Source organism: Zosterops lateralis (assembly GCF_965231275.1).
Source record: "Zosterops lateralis genome assembly, chromosome: 2".
Classification (NCBI taxonomy): domain Eukaryota; kingdom Metazoa; phylum Chordata; class Aves; order Passeriformes; family Zosteropidae; genus Zosterops; species Zosterops lateralis.
Window position 1 is genome coordinate 28,992,843 of NC_139763.1, and position 17,136 is coordinate 29,009,978.

The following is a 17,136-nucleotide window of genomic DNA, read 5'->3' on the forward strand; positions in this document are numbered from 1 at the left end:
ATTCAAGAAGCCTTAAGACATTGCTAAAATTGGACTGATATTTTAAAACATCAAACTGCCTGTTTTAAGTACCCATATGTCCATTAACCTTCCACCAACTGTGGGTCAAAAAAAGGGTAAAGTTGATAGGACTCTATTGATAAAATATTCAAGGGTTGAGATATAATTAATGACAGTCAACAGTTCTAGGAAAATTAGTTTTTAGCATCAAATAGGCATGACTCAATTCTCTGATAAGAGTGTAAGTTTTCCTAACAAAAGCAACTTAGTAAGATAGTAAAGATAGTAAACTTTTGTGGTGTATTTGGTTTTTGTGTACAAGACACCAACATAACTGGTGGCATAAAGTTTCATTAGAACACAGATTGTCAATGATGAACTATTCAGATCTTCAACAGCAAACAAGGGGAACTATTAATTAAATAGTTATAGCTCCTATGAGGTCTGCCATAATTTGAACTATGGCTGGCACTTTTCATATTTATTGAATATAAAAATATAAATCAAGCACTGGTAATTACTGTGGATAAGCAAAAGAGTGGCAAGATAGCTCCAGGTAATCACACAGACAACACGTGACATCATATGCATCATGAAGATGCTTTCAGATTAACTGTTTTTTAACACAAGGAAATGTAATCTATTAAGAAAGAGGCAAGAAAAAGGGCATCTCCATGGGAACAACCATTTGCTTGAGCGACACAAGTATGAATGGGGGTGCAGGTATACCACTGGAAGCCGATATGAGTCTGAGTTTTCATAAAAATAACTGGGGAGAGGACAGAGATATAAAAGTGTTGATTCCTGGAAGCATCAGTATATGTGGCATTCAGGGACTGCTGCAGATCTACAGACTGACCCAGGCAGAAATCTCCTGAGATTTCACAAGATTCATGATTAATTATTGACAGACTATTAAGTGACACTTTGTTGGGGTTTTTTTAAGTTCAGTACCTGATATTTTGGCAGTAGCTTCAACATCAAAGTTGGAAACAGATTTGGTTTAAAGACTTATAACTATCATTCCCAACTGTGCTGGGTTAGGAGTTATTTTAATGAGAATTTTCTCATGGTTCTTGAAGAGGCAGGCATGATGATATATGAGACATATTTGTATAAAGAGAACTTAAGAACTTGCTTCACTGGGCAAAGCAAAACTTTCAAAAGCTGTTTCATTAGATGAAACATCAGTCTTGCAATTTGCAAGCCTTTGTTTAAAAAGGAGGAGTGCATTTTTGATGGCCTCTCAAAACAATGGATCCTCTAAGGAAGGACACATGCTCTGCTTGTTCTGAATGGGAAATGACTGTACAGCAAGACAGGAAAGGCTTGAAGACTATAGCTGAGAACTCTGATTCAGGAAAAGTTAAAAAGTTGTACAGATTTGTGGTGCACAGCACCCAAACTATTAAAAAAAGGATACTCTTAAGCACCAGCCCTTTTGGCTGGATGTTAAGAATACTCTGAATCCATTTGTGAGTTCGGTATGCCTTAGGCAGTTTCTCACTGTCACAGGATGTATGAGCTTATAAGAGCTTGAGAAGCGCTTTACACTCTGGCTGCTCACCAGGTAAGCATGGTGACAGCACACAAAAATCCAGACTATCATAAGGCACTTTCCACCTCAGCTGAACACACAGAGAAAAACATTAGAAATGAACAGGGAACATGTAACTTGTCATAACAGGGCTTCAGAAGTTAAAAACCTATGCAGGTGTGTGCAAAGGGCTGAGGCTTGGAAGATGTGATACCTAGGGATGGCTCAGCCATGAAACCAACGAGCTTTTTTCTCACACCTTTTCATCATTCATCACCAGAGTGAAGGGAAGCACCCTGCACCATGCAGCTTTGTTAAGACTGAAAATAAACACACACATAGGCTAGAAGACACTTCTATTCCCTTCACGTATATAGATTTCTGTTGGAGATATATAAAAATGTGTTTACATCATGCAAATACTGCCCATATTTTACATGAACACCTGAAATAGTATTACAACAGGATTGAAATCCTTTCTTAAGGTACCTTTCAGACAAAATGTATACATTAAATTTATATTTTAAACAACATAAATCTATATAAAAGGAGCTTAATGTTACAACTGAGACTTTGATTTTAACCACGCAAATCTTTGAAAAGGGATAATCACATTTCCTGGCACTTTAATCAGTATATTCCAAGAGTATCTGTAGAAAGGACTGTGGTACTAAACATTACCATGGTAAATATTATGATAATGTTGTTTGCCTGTCACTCATCCTCTAGTCCCTAGTTTCCATGTACTTTGTGGCAACTCAGCAGTGGAAGACATGGTAATGAGGGAGTGACTAAGAAACAAAACCTGTTAGAAACAACTTTGGCACAGGATATTCCCACATAAGCTATTGCCATGGAATTTTTAAGTGAACCTTTTAACTTTCTACTAAATCCAATCCCAAATCCTAATTTTCCTATTGAAGAGTCATTTTGTACAGCAGTCTGCAACAGAACAAATCTTCCCTATGTAGGACTTCATAAAGAACAGGCAAAAAACAAAAACAGAAGCAAAAGAAAACCCCTCAAAACACTTTTAATGTGCCTGTTTCTTTTTTATTCATAGCATCCTAAAATACCACTAGTAGGTTTTCCTGGCATAAAACAACGACTTATCACTATGTAGTGATAACCTTTTTAATCAGTCTAAAAATCAAAGAGAGAGAAAAAAAAATTCACTTGACTTTCAAATAGATTTCTTTAAAATACACACAACATTTTTCAAAGCCAGATTATTTTATATGTATGAGATACTGTTGTGAAGACTACATGTGCAAGTATAAAATACATATTTCAGGATTTGAAAGTCAACAGAACATCTCACACCACAGAAACTTAACCCCTGGCTCGGTACACAGCCACACTGTAAAATCCTATTCATAAAGTAATTTAGCTTTGGCTGTGATACCTATGCTGAACTATCCAGTTTACATCCCTCATCTTTCATGTGAGATGAGTTGGCATGAAAGGAGAGGATTCAGCAGTTGATATGTGTATGAAACTCACAGTTCTTCAGTCACTGAAAACAGACAACCTTTGACAAACTGGAACAAGAGTAATATATTTTTTTCTGGATGTGATGCAAGAAAACACATTACAGATTTTTACACGATTCTCCACCCACACCCACTCTCTCTGTCTCTCCCTCCCTCAATCATCTACCCATTATGTCACCTCAAACTAAGCATAAAGACAATCCAAACATGCATGCTAAAAAAATATTTACATCCACATTACATTCCCAAACTCATCAAGTCTACTAAATTTATTCCAAAATACAAAAGGACTTACTTACCCAATGTGTCTTTTAGATTTTTAACCAGAGAACCTTTCTTCAAGCTGTTTTTTCGCTCCACATAATTTGATGGCACATATCCCGTTTTGTTGGCTGCGTTTCTTACCCTCCACCATGTCTTAGAATCATCTAATAGCCAAAGACGCTCATTTTTCTTGATGTCAAGTTCTTGGTCCTGCTGTGCAGTGTAATCCCACTTTGCAATAACAATAACTTCTTCTGTCATCTTTCATGGAGTCCTTCTGCAACAAAATATTAAAACATTATCCTCAGTAAATTATGTCATATAATTCTTACTCATTTTTTCCTTTGAATTCTTGTAAAATAAGCAAGAAAAAGGCTATGGCAAAATGAGAATGCCATATAGGGAAAACCGTCTTTTAAAAATAAGGGAAGTCATAATGACTTTTCTTGGTTTTTCAGTCACTGAAATATATCTCGATAGTAAATTCTATCATAATGTATTATATTCACTTCCTCAGAATGTATATAAAATGTTATATGGATATATATTAACAGACGCTTATTTATAAAATCTGTTTAATTTTTACATATAGCATTATAAATGTATGCTTTTATATGCCCACATGTGGCATTCCATGTTCTGGGGAAAAAAAAAAAAAAAGCAAGCATCATTCCAAAAATGTCTTTTCCTTCTGCAGTAGTTTTGCATCCTCATACTAATATCACATATATAAGTTTTCTGCATTTAAACAAAATTGTCCATCTTTATTTAGCAGAAAAATTAAGAAATAATTCAATAAGTAATACAAGCCAGCAGGGAAATCTGCCATCCATAAGAGGGTACTGTCTTTTAGCAAGCCTTTGTTCACCATTTTGTGCAGGCAGCACAAAACTGACTCTAAGTTTTCCCTCTCCCTTTGTTCCCAGGAAGATCCCAGCTCAGCAGACTCCAGCATCAGGCATTACTAAGGGGGGTGGAAAAGAGCACCCACTGGATTTCATTTCTTCCCTACCTGAAACATATCCAGAGTTCCATTAAAACTGCATCTGAGTTGTCTTCCTCTCACTTACCTACCTGTAAGAACAATCTTTTTCAAAGCTATTTGTCAGCTGCACAAAGACAGCCACATGCCTCCACGTTTTCCTACGCATCCCAGCAATTACCAGGAACAATGTGATGCAGCACAATAGCGTGCAAGGAGAAGTCCAACGCTAGTACCAATGACATTCAAATATGTTATAACGCCAACAGAGACATGTTGATTTTGCCTTCTAAATTCTGAAAAGTCACCTAAAATGTTCTAATTGCTGCCATGGGGGTTGGGGAAGAGGGAAGTGGAGGAGGACAAAGAGTAGGAGGTGAGAACATATTTGAAAATCAATGTAGCAGATTTTGGGTTTTTTTTTCAATAAAAGGTGTAAATTTCATTTAAACTACAGATGAGTAGAAAAAGATGCAAAAGTATTTCAAACTATTAATGCCCAAAGATTTCTGTAATATTTGACCTTGTTGCCTAGGTCTTGGAAGTCCACAACTCTATCTTCTCTTATATCTAGTAGTTTATGTAACAGAAAGGTAATTAAAAATGAAACTTCATTCAGAAATTCTGTTCAGCATGTAAGATTTATCACCTACATTCCAAAAAGGGTTCCTTCTGCAGTCTATAAATACACACACAAACACATATACACACTTTCTCCTTTAGCTACAGTACAAACTGTGAAAACTGTATGCTAGACAACCCAGCTTATCTACTCTAGGAAAACTAAGTGCTTTCCTTATTTCATTTACAATCATGATATATAATAGTGGACCCTATTATAAATTAATAGGCTCCTCTTATCATGAATTTTGTTTCCAGGAGAACATCATATAGGCCTGAGCTATGGTTGCTAAACCATTTGACAGTGAAGCTCTGGCAAGCACCAGCAAAATCAACCCTCATGGCCAAGGCAGGACATGATTTTTGAAAATCTGAAGCTGAGTTGACCAGGTTTAAGTTCTCATTTTCCAATCAAGAACCACAAAGAACATACAACAATTAAAACATTATTCAAATATGCATTTGCATGGCTGAGGTCCCCAAGACGAATTTAAAAAGAAGCTTATGATGCTTTGAATAACTGAGAATCACAATCCTTACAGCTCAAAAAGGCTGTGACTTATGCAATGGAACTGATAGTTTTATAAGAAGCAAGTCAGTAACTATTCAACCATTTTTTCCCCCTAAAACAATAATCCCATCTGACAATGATAGAGGAAGAGCTTGAACTTTGGACCTCAGTCTCCAATAAACTGCCCTGCTTTCTGACTGACATAAAATGGACAGAGAGACTACAGGTCGATAAGCTGTTGTAGCCACAGGGGACTGCAATCAAACAAGTTTTGGAGGCTGGTGTTGTCAATATAATCTATCTCTCCAATTTAAGTTGGTTTATTTTATCTCAGCAATTGTAAAATGGTCAATTCCTACTATTCCTGGGGACATGGAGAACATGAAGAAACAGGACATCAACAATGCAATTGGTTGATGTTCCCACTACATAGGCTCCCCCTTCCAACAAATGTTATTTTCACAATACAGGCCAAGTTTAAATAGTCAGTATTACAGCATATTAATAATAAAAATCCCCACATTAGGAATACTATTTGAGTAGTGACTGGTGAAAAACTATTAAATTCTTCCTATACCTCTGAACAAAAAAAAAAAAATTGAATTGACCTTTTATTGTAAGAGTCATCAAGTCTTTCCCCAAAGTGTTGGGCAAGGACAGAAGCACAGGAAGAAGCTATTTACCAGGGCTGACAGCCTCAACTGTAGTCCTCTGAAACTCACCAGGACAGGATGCTCAAAGCTACTTGATTTTTTAAATTCCCATTAATGTAGACATGTCTGAATAAAGATGTAATTTCACAAGCAGACCCCTTGCATGATGCAATTTTGGCAGAAGTATAGAGAAGCCAAGTTATGCTTCTCAGGTATAGAGAAGCCAAGTTGCCTGAGCACCATGCTCACAGATAACCTCTTTAAGTAAAGTAGTCCAGGTTTTACTAAATGTTTAGTAGCACAAGCTTTCCTTCCCAAGTGGAGACAGGATTTAGAGTCAAAATGCACAATGTAATCACAGCTAAACATTTATCCATTTAAAGCTGTGTACAATTTAGTTGTGTTGGGTTATTTTTTTAGTTTTAGGTTTGTTCTTTGGGAGTGAATTTTGTTTTGTGTTTTGGAGTTGTTCGCTTTTTTGTTTTATTTTGTTTGTTTTTAATGTAGGGAAATTATTAACAGTCTTAAAACTATTTTCTTATGATTACATCATTAGACTGTCTCCATCAAGGACAATATGTCTGTTCCTGTGACATCTGCAAAGCTAAGATTTCTTAGTACGTAAATAAGGACACATTTGTTTCCCAGAAAGGGGACTGTAGAAGTAATAGTTTTGAAATGCTTCTGCAACACAGCCATGTGCCAAATAAAAGACTATAAGCAGACAACACAATGAGATTTGGGGGAAAACGAAAAGAAAACACAGTAACAGCCTCCCAAAGCATCTGAGAGTACCGTAAAATCTTGACACGGACTGAAAGCATGAAATTTCTTTAGTGTACTGCTTACATACTGCAAAATAAAAGATACCACAGTTCACTAAGATTTTAATGGCAACATAAGATTCCTTCACATCAAGAAAATGAAAATCCATTACTGCTAAAAATGTATAACTTTCAGGAAAGTTCCTTCTCAAAATGCTCAGAAGTCCTAGTGCTGAAATACTGTCTTCTCTACCTGACAGAACAACATTCCACACTTTAAAAAGCACCAGTGGAAAACCTCTGAAATACTTCTCCAAGGAACTGTAACAGTCTTTCCTCCATACAATCCATGAAATGCAACAGTCTTTTTTCCATAGAGTACTGTTTCACATGACCCTGGTTTTTACCTTACCATATCAAGGGTCATTTGCTTTACTTCTATGGCAATCCAACTTCTAATCTTAAAAACCAAAAACAACCCAAAATGAAGGCACCACATTAAATGAGAGCAAACAGAACTCCACAACCCAGACCTTCTAAAGATAATTCTTATAATACCAATGTACAACTGCAACTCCTTTTAATCCATCAATTCCTTCACTGCTATCAGTCTTTAAAAACTGATTTATTTTACCAATGTTTTTTTTCTGAAATATTAAAACTAATATAGCTTAGATTGAGCTCATGTATTTTCAGCCACTTCATTACTTCCCTTCAGAGCAGGTTTTGCAAGGAAGGGAAGTCCTGTCTTCAATGGAAGCTGCCCTATTGCAGAAGCACACATGAAAATTTTTCTACACAAAATTGTCCTTGGGAGAGAGGGCAAAAACTGAACAATTGCCCAGCCAAGAAGGCAATGAGCAAAAACTAAGCCAAAGTCAAGACATTTATGGCTGTACTGAAAGTCTGATCAGACAGGTGAGGAACATTAACTAACCATATGGCAGAATAAATGCAGACAATGGTGGAAAATCTAGTACTGTAACTTTTGTATGACTTTATGAGAAGAAAGTCCAGAAAGGAGAAGGCTGTGTTCAATAAACTATCAACAATCCAACAACTCAGCAATGGAAGGGAAAAAAATGAAACAAAGAAACACCTATGCCATTTTGAAACCATGCTTAAAACTGAACCATGCAAGTAATATTTGAGATGATGGAAACTTAAAACATAGAGGAACTTAAGACCAAGCTTGTAAATCTACTAATGATTCTTCATGTTAAAGGTTTATTCAGATGGTGTCATTTCAAATATCAAAATACAAAGATTTGTTATGCAGATCCCATTCTCTTTTTACCAGGCTGGGATTTCAATCCTCACTGTCTCCCCCTCCCCATATACAACTAATATATTTCTCCCACAACAACAAATAGGAAAGGACTCTTATCAGCATGCCACCTGAACTGGAGTCTTCTCCTACGACACAAGTTAACACTATGACTAGTCTAATGCCCTGGTCCAGTGGGTAGAAAAGCAGCATTTTTTCTTGCCCCCAAGAGGAAGGCTCACAGTTATGTCACAGGGTTAGTTAGGACAGTGCAAACAGAAGGTAAAGATGCAGTGAAAAAGGAAGCAGTTGCTCTCTTTGTTCAAAATTTGTTTTACAAAAAGGAACATGACAAAAAAATGATTGACAGTAATGCCTGGAATTTAATCCCTCACCAAGGGAACAAGCAAAAATTCTAACAATAGACAGTGCCAATTGATATAATAGACTGTTCTGGAATTAGATGTCTTCCTAAGACACACTGAAAGAAAGGGACAGAATTGATACAGAGGCTTATACACAACACTGATGTACATAACACACCTAACTGCTATACAGTATTAAGTAAAATATAATTACTACATGGTATTTAGTTAATTATATGGGAAGAATGGAAAATCAACTAATGATATATCATGGCTTTCTCTAAGATTTGAAGGCTTAACAACCTCTCCTCCTGTCCCCAAACTCTGAAAAATCAATGTGTTTTGAACCATGCAGCATTGGTTGCTGACAGGCTGGCTATCTGGTGCCCACCTGGTTAATCCTTCATAAGCTATGGAAAATAGGCAATATTTGGTCCTCTAAGGTCATACAGTTGCAGAAAATAAATTTTAAAAAGTCTGCATTCATACAGACTGGTTTCATGGTACCTGAATGTGCTTACTGCATTCTGCAATTAATAATTTCTATTAGATCACTTCATCTGAAGCTTTCTTGTTTACAATGATGCAATCTCTGGTTAGTCTGCCTACAGTTTCAGGAAACTTGAAGTATTGTTTCACCTACAGTTTTTTTTTTCTTTGTTACATGTGTGGGTGTGTGGTTAGCCTTCTTACATCAGCCTACATGAATAGTTTTGACATATAGAAAGATTTAAAAACCCCCCATCTTTACATTTGAAATTGTTTCATTCAGTTCTTGAGGACCAGTAAAACACTAACACAAAGACAGGACTCAGAAGGCATTAAAAAGAACCAATAATGTGAATTCAAACAAACACTTGTGAAAAAGAATACACCTTTTGGATCTACTTTTGGCATTTCCACTGGAACATGTTTGAAGAAACAAGAAAATATCACCTCCTTCATTCAAAGGCCAAAGTTAACTTAAACCAAGAAAGACATATTTCTAATGACTATTACAAGGAAATCTCAAAATGCAGAGGTTTAAAAAGAATAAACAAACTGATCCAAATTATAACCAGCTGTTATAATTATAACCCTTTTTATAATTAGTAAAACCCTTTCCATGCTTTGTTACTTGGGCTATTTGCTGGTGCTTGGAAAAACAGAGATGGATCACATAAAGGCCACTTTGTCTAACAGCTTTTGCAATTTAACACTTTAATACTTCACATAATGTGTGTCAACCCACCCCAAGAGACACATTTCTTCAGAAAGAGGTCACTGCATCAAAAACTACTGTAAGACTACTCTCTCTCTCTCTTCTAAAGGAAGTTAACTAAAATCGCTGTAGTGAACAAGCATTCATCACCCAGCTACGTGGTTCTAGGGTGTCAAACCAACACCTGAGCAAAAAAGCCCCCCACAACCAGGCAACCTAAAATAGTGGACTGTTTTAGCACAAGCTTCACAATTAATTTAGGGTATTTCACTATTAGGTCTCATTAGGATGCATTGATTACAGAACTAAAAGTGATAGCTGAGTAAGTGCAAGTAATTATTATCTAATTTACTTTGATGTGCAAACTGAAGACACAGTCACAATCAATAGATGCTGCTGTCTGTATTTTAAGGGGTTAGTTTTCCAAAACTGAAAGCAAAGATGAGTGGAAGGCTTTAAAAAATAAATGGGAACAAAGATATCAATAAATCAATCCTCTGCAAAGTAGGAATGTTTTATTACAATTTGCAACCTACTCTCAAAATTTAGCATTTTCAAAAGAACTGGTTAAAAAAATAACCTGTTAAAAAACAAGGTAAAAAGCTCTATAGGTTTTCTGTGTCCCCTCTCCCTGAGCCTTTCTGTGAAAAGGAAAAGCTGATAGCAATAAGCTTGAGTCCAGAAATGCAAACTGGAAATATTGAAAGAAGTAAAATTCAGCTCATCAAGAACTATAAAAATGGTATTAAAACTGCATTGCAGTAATTTAAATATTAGCAAAAGAATAAGTACAGAAGTAGAAAGAATATTAAGTTGACTGCACATGACGCAGGAAACAAGTTTAACACTTATTTCGACACATGGGATTATTTTACAGAGACAACCATTTTCTTCTTTGTCATTAACTAACATAGAAAAGTAATAAGAAAAATTAAAGCACTTTTAATGTTCAAATACACCTCAATGTATCAGAAACATCCACAAAGCTATTATAGTTTTAGCTATTCACTATTTATTTTTTTCAGCTTCTTTTGAGATCCTGGTTTAGGTCTACCCATCCACCCAAACTGGACAGATTTAACAATCAGCTGAGGGATAGCCCAAGCCACAATGTAGGAGTGACTCAAGGGCAAGTTCAGTAGCTGCCATGAGCTTTCCTGGCAGCACCAGGACATTTGTTCTAAAGCACAAAAAGCACTTGGTTTACTTTCAAGTCACTTAGGGGGAAAAAAATTTAAAAAAACAACAAGAAAGGCATAATTATAGATGAAAGGGTGAGGGCAATCCAGGCCAGTGCAACACTTAATGGCACCAGAGGCGCTACGGCCTGTGCACCCAGGCAGGACAGCCCTGCCACTGCCCCCTTCTACAGGCACAGAAAGGATGGGGCTTTTAGATGATACTTCTTATTAACATAAACAGGTGTATCTCAAAAAAAAAAAAAAAAAAAAAAAAAAAAATCACTCATAATTAACCACTAATTTAGAGCTGTACTAACTTGATGTTGCTACCTACACACCTCAGACCTGACTGTCCCCTTGGTATGGCCAGCCACTTATGGGCACAGTAGTGTGAGGCTGAGGTTTGTTTCTGCAGCCAAATGCTTTTGACAGCTGCTAGGCAAGGTTGGCCTCTCCCAGCCCCACAACATATCTGAAACCCCAACCTCTAACGCAGCTGCGGCTATGTACTGGCACCTTGTATCTCACATTGCAGAACAACTGCAAACAGGAAACCTCAAGACTAGTTTAGTGGTAATGAATTTCTGCATAGCTCTAACAGAGCAATTTTTTTTTTGTCTTGTAAGTAGCTTAGAAATCTTTTAAAAAGACAAAGAAAAAAAGGAGAATATATATTATAAACACCCAGTCACACATCCATCCTGCTAAGGAGTCAGAACAGCATTTTAGCATTCAACGAAAAGGAAATCTTTGTATGTTTATCTAATAATGTATAAAATGATGTTTGTAAAAAAAAATTCTCATGGACAAAGATCAGTGGCAAATGGCGTCCATACTGGGATCAACACTGTTCAATGTCTTAATCTGTGACACAGATGGGGTGCATCCTCAGCAAGCCTACATATAACACCAAACTATGGCTGACAAAACTGAAGGATGGGATGCCATCCAGAAGGACACGGACAAGCTCAAGAACTGGGCCCATGGCCATCTGAAGAGATTCAAAAGGGCCAAGTACAAGGTACTGTGCCTGGGTCAGAGCAACTCCATATAAGTACAGGCTGGGGGATGCAGGGATTGAGAGCAACCCTACAGAGAAGGACTGTGGAGCATTGGGAGATGAAAGCATGGACGTGACCCAGCACTTGCAGCCCAGAAAGTCAACTGCATCTTGGGCTGCATCAAAAGCAGCGTGGCCAACAGGTCAAAGGTGATTACACCTCTTTCCTCTGCTCTGGTGAGACCCTACCCAGAATACTGCATCTGGATCTGGGGCCCTCAACACAGAAAGACATGGACCTGTTGGAGAGATCAAAAGGAGAGCCACCAAGATTATCAGTGGGCTGGAGCACCTCTTCTATGAAGACAGGCTCAGAGAGTTGGGGTTGTTCAGCCTGGAGAAGAGATGGCATAAAGGGCGCTTATAAGAAAGGTGAGGACAAACTTCAGCAAGGCCTGTTGGGATAGGACAAGGGGTAACAGTTTTAAACTAAAAGACAGAAGATTTAGACTAGATACAAGGAAGAATTTTTTTTTACAATGAGAGTGGTGAAACACTGGAACAGGTTGCCCGGCGATGTGGAAGATGTTCCATCCCTGGAAATATTCAAGGTCAGATTAGATAGGGCTCTGAGCAACCTCATCTACTTGAAGATATCCCTCCTCACTGCAGGAGGGATTGGACTATATGACCTTTAGAAGTTCCTTCCAACCCTAAATATTCTATGATTCTATGAAAAGTAGTAGATACTTTAGGCTGCTAACTCTCTGGTGGTACAAAGAGAAAGCCATCCAGGCTCTTATAAGGTAGCCTGCTGCTGCAACATCAGAAGAATACAAATCTGAGTTCTGGCCTGCTAATCATGCAATACCACTCTAATTTTATGCGCTATTTGCTCTTGTTTCATGTTGTGACTGTCACACAAGCTAACCCTTCCAATCCAGTATTTTTTCACGTTTTCATTAGTAATACTGCTATACCACAAAATTTTCTCATCTGGTGCAGTTCAAGATACAAATGCTTAATCAATGTGGCAGACTTTAAAACACAATACTAAGTACAATCTTTTCTATTTACATGATAAGTGCCCTGCTGTTTCAGGAAGCTGAGTTTTTAAAGCGCTTTTGATGTTTTACTTGAAAAGGATATTTCTATAGCCTTTTTTGGAACAGTATGCCTGTTATAAAGTAGGCAGTGTTCGTTTTCAGCTTCTGACAGATGATTTAAATTTAAAGTTCTATTTCGAAGGACAAAAAGCTGGTATTCTACAGGAACAAGCTGGTATTTGAGCAGCTCATGTTACAGTTACACAGTTCTAGCTACAAGCCTTATAACTTACCTATGCTTAGAAGATAGATAGCGACAGTAATAGAAATTACAGAGAAAACACTTCATCACATCTTTAACTAAGCTTAGTATAGTCACCAACAGACAGGGCAAAGGGCTTGTAAGAAAAACCTAGCTCAAATCTTTCCACAAATAAGGGATGACAACCTTAAGGGATTAAGAAAACCAAATAAACGTGCTTCAGTTTGTTTGGGGCATGTGTTGTTTTTAGGAAATGTGTATCTGTACATCACTCAGAAAACAGGACAAAGATTAACAGACAGTACTGGCAGCCTTCTAGAGACCAAGTAAAAAAACCTAAAAAACAACACGAAGAGAAGATTTTTACTGTTTCACTTCACAGTATTTTTGGAAGAAGGTATTTCCCCGTATCTTGAAGACTATACATCTTTTCATGCACTTTTATCATATGCTTAACAGAAAACACAAGGTATGTGAACTGTCATCTTTGCTGATTTTAATTTGTTGAAAGATGAGAAAAAAATAATGTCTGAATATAAAGCAACTCCAATGACAGACAGTTGGCTAATATCCCACTTCCTAGCAAGCCCTTCCTCCAGCCTTTACCCTCCCTGTGCTTGTGCCATCTGCCCTCAACCTCTCTTTCCTGCACCTGCTGCTGCAATCCCCAGCAGCAGGCAGGGCTTAGGCAAGTACAGGCAGCAGCTGCAAGGTTTGTTTTTTTTTTTTTGCCTCCATCAGCACCTAATGCAGATGCAGCGACTGTGAATGACCAACCTGTGGTGACTATTTCCACTGTTAGTGCGAAAAAAATCTTCTTGCTTTATTTTTAAGGCAATAAAGAGCAATGGTACATTCTAGACAGCAGTGGGGAAACTCAGACTGTGCAGAGGGAATATCTTCAGACCTTTTGACTACAAACAACACAAGACAAACAAAAAGGTGGCAGCTTTTTTGGCCCATTTTCCTTGGCTGCAGAGTAAACGCAACCGAATCTCAAACTGCCTCACATTTAGATATAGCAAGAGGGCCAGAAAAGAGCATTGGCTTACCTTTTCCTAAATTCTTATAAAAGCAGTTCCAGAAAAATGATGCAGTTAATAAACTCTGCAGCCCTAAAGAAAACTTTTGGAAAAGAGACCTCATCTCACCCCTAAAACAGCAGCAATGATTAATGACTACATCTCTGCGTTGGTTTACGGGTGTTTCAGTGTTTCTGCATAGTCAGAAACACAGATAAGCTTAAGGTTTGTTGCTGTTGCACTGCATGGCTCTCTCTCCACCCCAGGCAGACAGCATTTAAGTTTACCTCTCTATTCAGAAACGCATGAAACCAAAAACAAACAAGATAAAAGAGAAGAGAAAGCCAAGGAAGAATAAAACATACCTTAGGTGTACATAAGACAAAATTACAAATCATTTCACACCTACCAACCTCTCCACAGTTCTTTACAAAAACAGAGTAGGAGGGAGCCAAGCGCATAAGGTCAGAAAATAAAACCAGATGCTCTGCTGAGAGGACATTTCAGTAAGCTTAGCTATATGACAGACTGGTGATACATGCTCTGTGAAAGAACAAATTAAGTGTACCCCTGTCCACAGACTTTCATCCTTACTATCAATAAACCTTCCTTCCCAACATTAAACCAGTCAGCCACTCAGGACATGGTGAACACCATAAGATTTTATACAGGAAACATCCTTGAATTTCTTTCAAGATTCCAAATAATAAAGTGTTTGAAAGATTTGCTTCACTGCTGCTTCTTTTCCCATAGCTCAAACATTCAGTGGTCTGCAGGAGTTATACTTCTCTGGAAGTATTAGGACATTTATGTATTGTATAAACAAAGAACAGTCCTCAGACATAAGAAGTTTAACCTTGATCTCGCACAGAAGGACAAAGCTCAGAATCACTGAGGATTGCTACGTTTTACTGCTAATCCCTTGAAACACTGCTACCTACTTTTCAAGGGATTTCACTTTAAACTGTCTATAAAATGCTGAAAATAAAACTGAACCGCTGACCTTCTGTTCCCCAATGGAAAAATCATATATTCACTTTTTAACTAGAAAGAGGAAGAGATGTTTGTTCAGTTCAAAAACCCCATTTATTTCCAAAGTTTTTAAGGGGGAGGAAAAAGAAAGAATATATCATCCATTCCTAGACAAAATTTACTCCATAGTCTTAAGCAATTCATAATTTGCTTTTCCAAATATCGCCCCATCAATCTACCCTGTAACAATAGGAAAATGAGAAAACAATTTTAATTGTTACAATAATTTTAAACTTTCTAGTTCACGCAGTACTAAATAATTTAAAGGTCCTGTTCAGACTCTGCTCCCATAAACTTTCCAGTTTACTGTCATTCTGAATGCTGAATAAATTCTTAGATTTCTGGATTTTCTTACGAAGTCACCTGGATCAAAATTTTGTCCAGTATGAAAGGATGTATGTAGCAGTGGTGGGGGTGAGGGAAGATACTTCTCAATTTAAATCTCAAGGCAAAGTTCCAAAGCTGAATTGGGGTTAATGAACACCTATTTCTAATATCTAGGAGAGTTTCTCAGGCAAAAAGCTGCTTTCTAGAAGCAGGGTCTTTGAATAGTACAGGTAAAAATAATCACTGGACATAAGATACCATTCTTGATTCTGTGCTTATGCATATAACCAAAGAGGCAGCTTGAAAGATGCAGTATTGATTTCATTAAGAGACAGCTAACAGTATTAAATTTATTCCTGTATAAATCTGTACATCTTCCTGAAAAAGACTGGAACATGAGATAGTTACTCAGAGAGCTATGCTTTTAATTTCCTGATAGGACATGTACCCAGTGAAAGCACAATTTAAATAAAGAAACACTCTTGGATCTTTTATGAAATGCAAGTGAATTCTGCAGCTTCACAAGTCTGTCATCAGTCACACTGACGGCTGTGCTAACCAAGAAAGTAAAAGCCATGAAATGGCAATCCCAGTCTCCCCGTAAAATTATTTATTCTTCCATCTAACAGCACTTCAGAGTCAATACAAGAATCCTCTCTTACTGCTCCCAAAACACAAATGCAGAGGAAACACGATCCCTCAAACTTAAACAAACAAAACAGGCTTTAAAATTACTTGTCCTATAACTTTATTTAAATTTAAAACCAAGACCACATTTTTGGTCTGGATGGTTGGTAGCATTCATTTATTTCTTACATATATTCCTCCAGTTTAAATGAGGACCTCTTCCAAAAAATTGTACTTGTGAGTGCTCTGCTTACACAATTACAGCAGTTAGCTATTGCTAATTCCTCAGTTGATGGAGAGGATCACAAAGCCAAGAGAAAAAGACCTTTCACAGAAGAGGGAAGAGGATGAAAGGGGATTTTCTAAAACCCTTCTTCTAAAACCCCAGGAGTGCTCCAGAGAACACATGCTTCTGTAAGTATGTTAGGAAGATGCTCCTTATTCTGAGCTCTTATGTTGCAGTTCAGGTGCCAGCTGCTCTAAGACAGCTTACACAGACAATCTCAAAAGTTGCTCCACTGCTTTTATCCCAACACAATTTTCCACTGCACCAGATCTGCTGCTCAAAAGGATAAGCTTCTGAAAGTAAATTTTCACTGTAGAAATATCTGACTTCTTCCATAGAAACAGTTACCCCAAACCAAAAATAAGCAATTAGAAAAGTCTACATTTCTAGAAGCAAAATATACAACATTCTAGACAGACCAACATCGCCTCCGGATGCCGGACTCTCACCCTCCTTTATTCCTACTCTCACCTTCAGTACTTGAACAAAATGGAGTACCTCCAAACGCCTTTAAATCTCCTCCTATTATTTTTATCTTCTGTCAAATTTCTCCAAAGCTTGCTTTTCCTGAATAAAACCTCCCTGCAATAACATGGTTCAAAATTAAACATTTGGTTTTGGCTGCTATGTTGCACTCCCTTTCATCCAGAAATGTTACGTACTCTTGCACTGATGAGACACGCTACCCTCACATG

At 37.4% G+C, this 17,136-nt stretch overlaps 1 protein-coding gene across 1 annotated transcript in view; it reads right to left on the reverse strand.

The window, feature by feature from the left end:
• The window catches only part of NCK2 (NCK adaptor protein 2), an 84,680-nt gene that overhangs the window by 28,797 nt on the left and 38,747 nt on the right, over positions 1-17,136 (reverse strand). Inside the window, exon 3 of the mRNA XM_083884686.1 lies at positions 3,330-3,571. Within this exon, the coding sequence (XP_083740812.1) occupies positions 3,330-3,555 (226 nt within the window). The 5' untranslated portion in view covers positions 3,556-3,571. The remainder of the gene's footprint in view (positions 1-3,329; positions 3,572-17,136) is intronic.